General features: G+C 39.4%; 1 protein-coding gene across 2 annotated transcripts in view; it reads right to left on the bottom strand.

Moving 5' to 3' along the window:
* Positions 1 to 219: 219 nt before the first annotated feature.
* Positions 220 to 6000, bottom strand: part of LOC141441476 (uncharacterized) — a gene marked incomplete at its 3' end in the record, with an annotated part of 61335 nt that continues 55554 nt past the window's right edge. For both annotated transcript variants that reach the window (XM_074106230.1, XM_074106229.1), the window contains 2 exon segments: positions 220 to 408; positions 2176 to 2259. In XM_074106230.1, coding sequence (XP_073962331.1) covers positions 220 to 408; positions 2176 to 2259 — 273 coding nt within the window.

Genomic DNA, 6000 nt, shown 5'->3' with positions numbered 1-6000 from the left:
CAAAAAAAAAAAAACAGCATTCAAATCGGTCCACCCGTTTAAGAGCTACGGTGCCACAGACAGACACACACAAACACACATCCATACAGACACACATAGCGGTCAAACTTATAACACGTTGAAGTTACTTTCATGATTTTTCTCGCAGGTCTAAATTGGGCTTTAAGAACTGAAGGGCGAGGGTGTGCCCCTACTAGGACTGTTTGCTTCATCACTCACCTGTATCTTACACTTCTGCACATAGCGCCGGCAGTAGTTGGCGACGGCGCGCGCCGGCGGGCGGCCGCCCCCCTCCGGCGCGTGGGGGGGCAGCGACAGCCAGCCCGCCGGCGACAGCGTCAGCACCGCCGGCGGGAACGTGTGCCACGCGCCGCCCGGCGGCCCGCGGCCCAACACTATGTGGTCTATCTGGGGAAACAATGATGGTCAGTGGGGATGTTGGATTTCTTTTTTAATCTACGAGTGCAGCAGTTGTTATTGTCAGTAAAATCGATAATGTGGAATGTCTTATAGTTTCAGACTTTTTTTTTTTATTCAACTGGATGGCAAACGAGCAAGTGGGTCTCCTGATGATAAGAGATCACCACCGCCCATAGACACCTGCAACACCAGGGGGATTGCAGATGCGTTGCCAACCTAGAGGCCTAAGATGGGATACCTCAAGTGCCAGTAATTTCACCGGCTGTCTTATTCTCCACGCCGAAACACAACACTGCAAGCACTGCTGTTTCACGGCAGGATTAGCGAGCAAGATGGTGGTAGCAATCCGGGCGGACCTTGCACAAGGTCCTACCACCTGCAAGACTTGCCTACTTTTCTTTTACAACTATAATATTTATTCAACTCTCCGACGCTAGCTGGTTACAATCTTTAACTAAAACAATGACCGTACGATTGGTTTAAATTTTATATACTTTATATTTAGAAGAAGCCAATTCATATTGTGTCCAACCTCAGCTATGGAGATCAGCCCCCCAGAGAGAATAGTTTTGTACGAAGAATTGTGTTAATACTTAGTTCACTTTATTAAAATATCCACAATGTATGAAGATGGCACTAGCAGTCCCATTACTATTATAATTATATCATATCTCTCGGATAAGTATAGTGCCTAGGTAAGGTACAGTCGAGTTCATTAACATGTGAGCGGAAATTTGATCCAAAATATCTGAACACGACTCAATTGTTAACGGCGTAGAAGCCCACCGTCTTCACCCAGAGACCATAGGGTAGAGTTATTCACGATGACGCGAGCCGTGGTTCTTATTACAATGTCATTAATGTCTAATTTTATTTATTTTATTTTTATTCCATCATTGCACACAACACACAAAACCACGCGTTTTGACAAAATCACGCGTCTTCGTGGATGGCATTAGGTATACGACGGCACCCGAAGTGTCATTTATTTATTTTTCATCACACTTGCTCGTAAACAGTGTCGTAACATGCAGGCTACCTTGGTTGCAACCCCCCAAATAAAACCCTCGACCTTACTGTGCTTGTCATGAAACCCGACATCGACTTCGGGCTTCTAATAGACTCTCGTTCGTAATTCCTTATTTACCGCCCTTAAGACACAAATTGACACAATGTACTATAAACGAGTGACATTTCATGTCCATTAATATGGAACTTTATTAATTAGTGTCAAATGTCAGAACGACTACGCGACTGTACGATGTGTATTGTATTGAAGATAATAGGGAGAGCACGATAAATACGGACTTTTCCGAAAAAATATTATCGATCTATTTTGATTGATTTGGTTGATTTTTAGTTTTATATGAATTAAAAATTATAAAAAAAAAATTAGAAAGTTCTTTGTTTGTGGCTGTTTACACCTGATTGCCTTGGTCTTAGACGAAGATTTTATTTTATGCACTAGAGCATAAAAAGACATTTCATGTCGCCTAGATCTAGCATAAATACGAACTTTACGAGCATGACAAGTGAAAAAGAATTTCTTTGCTCACCCGCGACCTTGTGACAGCTAAGTTTATGCAAGATATTTATGCGTGTTCATGAAGTTCCTCCACCTCCACACTGTAAGAACACACACAAATCACACAAACCCATCTATCACCACCACCACAACCGTACACCATGCTACCAGACGTTAGACTCCGCCAGATTTTACATCTTTTGATGCATAGAACTGGTGATAATACTTACTTGTTTCTCTACGTCATATTGCCACTCTATGAGCGAGTCTGCTTGGATGCCGAGGTCCGCGCACGGCCTCAATAGATTGTCCATCTGAAAACAATAGCATAGGATAAATATGGGCATATTTCGCTATAGGCAGACTATGGCCAGCGAAAGCCGTCCACGCATTTTTTACGAAACTTTAATCTGGTAACATTTTTGAGACTGTCAAAATTGACATATTGTCATTCTAACCCGGCTTAGATAATTTTGATACTTCTGCTATAAGAAGTAAATAAATTATTTTTTGTTTAATCCAACCTCCTACCATTCTCAAAATGGAAAATGTTTTAAGATTATATTAGAATTAAAATGTTAGAAGATATATTCAATGCCAATCTGGTCAAAATGGTCCAAAAATTGATGCGTCTGGACTGTACGTAAATGGGCACTGACAGAGGTCATAAAATACCCCAGGGACTACTAAAGTGCATCACCAACTTTCACACGTTACTACATGATCCTAAACTGACGACCACGACAACTAGCTATAATTAACTCCAATAATTATTGGAGTAAACACATTAACTTATAATTATTAAGAAGTGTTCTATCAGACAACATTTTTAATTTTCATTCATTTTTTTATAGAATAATCGAGAAAACTAACACAAGTAAATGCAACGTTGCCAGCTCAGCAGGTACGCTCTTAATATGATTCGTTTTGTGATGTTTTGTGTTTACAGTCACCAACATATCTACAATATAATATCTGCCACAGTGGAGCGTGCAAAAATATCTGACACGTTCTACCGGCCCTGGAAATAGAGATGCACGCTTCTTTGTGCCAGATGTTCGTGCTATAGTGACTGTACCACATCTAAATGTGACAAAATGCTTTAAATATAGACTGAATAAATAAATAATATGCCATAATAATTAATAACTAAGCACGGTCGTAATGTTCAATTCTGGTCGGAGACCCATTAATCAAGAAGGTCATTCATCTCAATGCAGACTGGTTTGAAACAACCGTGAACACAAGTAAGGGTTCAGCATAGTATTTTTTATTTTTTTAAATAACTTAAGGAAAATATGAGGGAACCTGAATTCAACTGCGAAGAAATTCAATCGTGTGTGTTAAGTTCTTAATCCGCTAAGACTCAGGTGGAAACAACGGCCCAAGCTCTCATATTTTGAGAGGAGGCCTGTGCCCTGTAGTGGGACGTATACATATAGGTCGAGATTGATTACAGGCAATAAAATCCATATCCATCCATCCATACTTAATATTATAAATGCGAAAGTGTGTGTTTGTATGTATGTTTGTCCGTCTTTCCGACCGGATCGACGTGATTTTTGGCATAGAGTTGGTTTATGGGCCAGAAAGTGACATAGGCTACTTTTTATCTCGGAAAAATGCACAGTTCCCGAGGGAACAGCGCTCGATAACCGAATTCCACGCGAACGAAGCTACGGGCAAAAGCTAGTAAATAAATAAAAATATCATGGGACACTTGACACTAAATTGACGTAGTCCCAAACTAAGCAAAGCTTTTACTATGGATACTAGGCAACGGATAAACATACTTATATAGATAAATACATACTTAAATACATATTAAACATCCAAGACCCGAGAACAGACATTCGTATTATTCATAGAAATATCTGCCCCGGCCGGGAATCGAACCCAGGACCTCAAGCTTCGTAGTCAGTTTCTCTAACCACTTGGCCAGCCGGCCGTCAAATAATCGGTCAATAAGCGGTATTTGTAGGTTTATCGATTTAATGAATGTAATGGGTGGGTAAACGACATAAATAAACTGAAAAAAAAAAAAAAAAACACGTTTAAGAGACGACCTGCAGTTTTACTATAGCACAAAATAGGTTTTTTTAGCTACCGGTAATGACTTACAGAATAAATGAGACGCAATTAATTTTAAATTAAGCAATTTACGGTACACTAGGTAATTCATTGATAATTATATTAATTACTACCACGCTTACTATGTAATTACTTAGTTGATCAATATTTTAGAAAAAAGTTCATTTTATTTTTGTATATTTCCAGAAATATGCACCTGTCTAGTTTAAAAACTGGTTTGGGCTTTTACACTACTGGTATATTTTTATTTCGCTGGCGTATACCGAAAAAGTTGCAGCTTCAAGAAATAAAAGTTAAATATATGATGGTTTTCTCATTTCACAATTAAACTCTGATGTTCAAGGCTCTTCAATAAATCGTGCAGTTTTTTGTCTCTATTTTCGCGTCGTCGAGACCTTAGTCTGTCTGTTTTTTATCGCATTAAAAAGTGAAACAAGTATAATTTACACTACAGGAAAAATTTATTGAATCGTTTCTGCTTAAGTAAGTTAGTTATTACTTTAATATTCAAGTCGTAAAAAAGGCGCCAAAGTGGTCTCTCGGCTAGAGACTCCATGCACTTTGCCCTTTTGCCAAATTGTCTAGCCTCATGTGACGTTAAAGAAAATGACAATCGTCTCGAGACCGAAGACCGAAAACTTCGGTCTTTCTTATCTTTTTATTGTAGTGTTTGTAATGAAATTCGGTACTGTGTTTAAACTTCTTATATTGAACTATTTTGCTCCTACTACAATTCTCCTACTGATCTTCCCTCCGTTTACTGTACGGTCAATAACTCGTCTAAAAATAAATACTTTCTAAAGCGACACATCGTTAGCATGTTTCAGATGGGTACAACACCATCTAGCGAGATAATAAAAAACTAAATTAAACCTAAATACGAATTAGACAGAGTCTATTCTACCTCTGATGTCTTGTCCATTTAAGATTAACTAGCAAAGATCCCTTTAAGCCAATTAAGGAAGTTTTTAAGTAAATTAAGGGATGACTCCCTTTTGTATATCTCACTCTCTTCTCTGTCGCAATGCTACACTCTTGATAGAGTGGTCGTGGTCTTCAAGTAAGTAGATTAGATTACAACTGCTACCAGTAAAGTATTAGGAACATATTATTCTGCATTATGACTTTATGCCAACTAAATAGCATGCGGTACAAATTAAGACGATTCGATCACAGGACTATTATTCTAATCTGTCTAAAACAATTAAATCACCAACCACTCTTAACCAATCTTAATTCGATTGCTTAGTAACGACATCTCTTGTCCGGGTGAGCGGTTAGTTCCAATGGATTGCCGAAAAAGTTTCTCGATGAGGGCTACGGCATAGATGTCGCTAGCGTCACTGCTTAAGTGGCTAAATAAGAAACAAACAAGCTGAGATATGAGGTGCATAGGGGACATTCGTGTCGGTACCGTTGACCGTCAGTGGTGTAGCGGTATAGCACGCGGTACGGAATACCGAAGACCTGGGTTCGATTCCCAGTGATGGTCTTATTTTTCTGGTTTTTCTGTGCATCTATATTTCAGTTTGTATTTTCAATTTACATAAATATACCTAACTATAAAAAGAAAACACCATCTAAGAGGCCCTCCTGCGGCATCGACCCCAGCACACTGGCGGCATTACCTCTCTGTACAGTCAGAGAAATTCGCTGGGAGAGGTAAGCGCCAGCTCTGGGGTCTCCTGAGGTCTCTATCAGCCGGGACGACAAGGCCCCCATGAAGGCCCTCATGTCAGCCGACCAGGGACCCATTATTCTAATCAACATTATGCCGATGCCTAAGAAATTTATGCGAAAATTAATTCTGCGAAATGCTGATCCTGCGTGGAACTACCTATAGCTCTACATAATTTTGTATCTCTACTGCACATGGCTTGCCATGAGGTTTCAAGTGAATGCAGTGATGGCACTTATTAATTAAGTACGTGTAGTTATGGTAATTTATATGTGTCTTATTTGCA

This window comes from Choristoneura fumiferana, chromosome 24 (genome assembly GCF_025370935.1).
Source record: "Choristoneura fumiferana chromosome 24, NRCan_CFum_1, whole genome shotgun sequence".
Lineage (NCBI taxonomy): Eukaryota > Metazoa > Arthropoda > Insecta > Lepidoptera > Tortricidae > Choristoneura > Choristoneura fumiferana.
The sequence above is the reverse complement of the archived record's forward strand: the minus strand, read 5'-3'. Positions and strand labels throughout refer to the sequence as shown.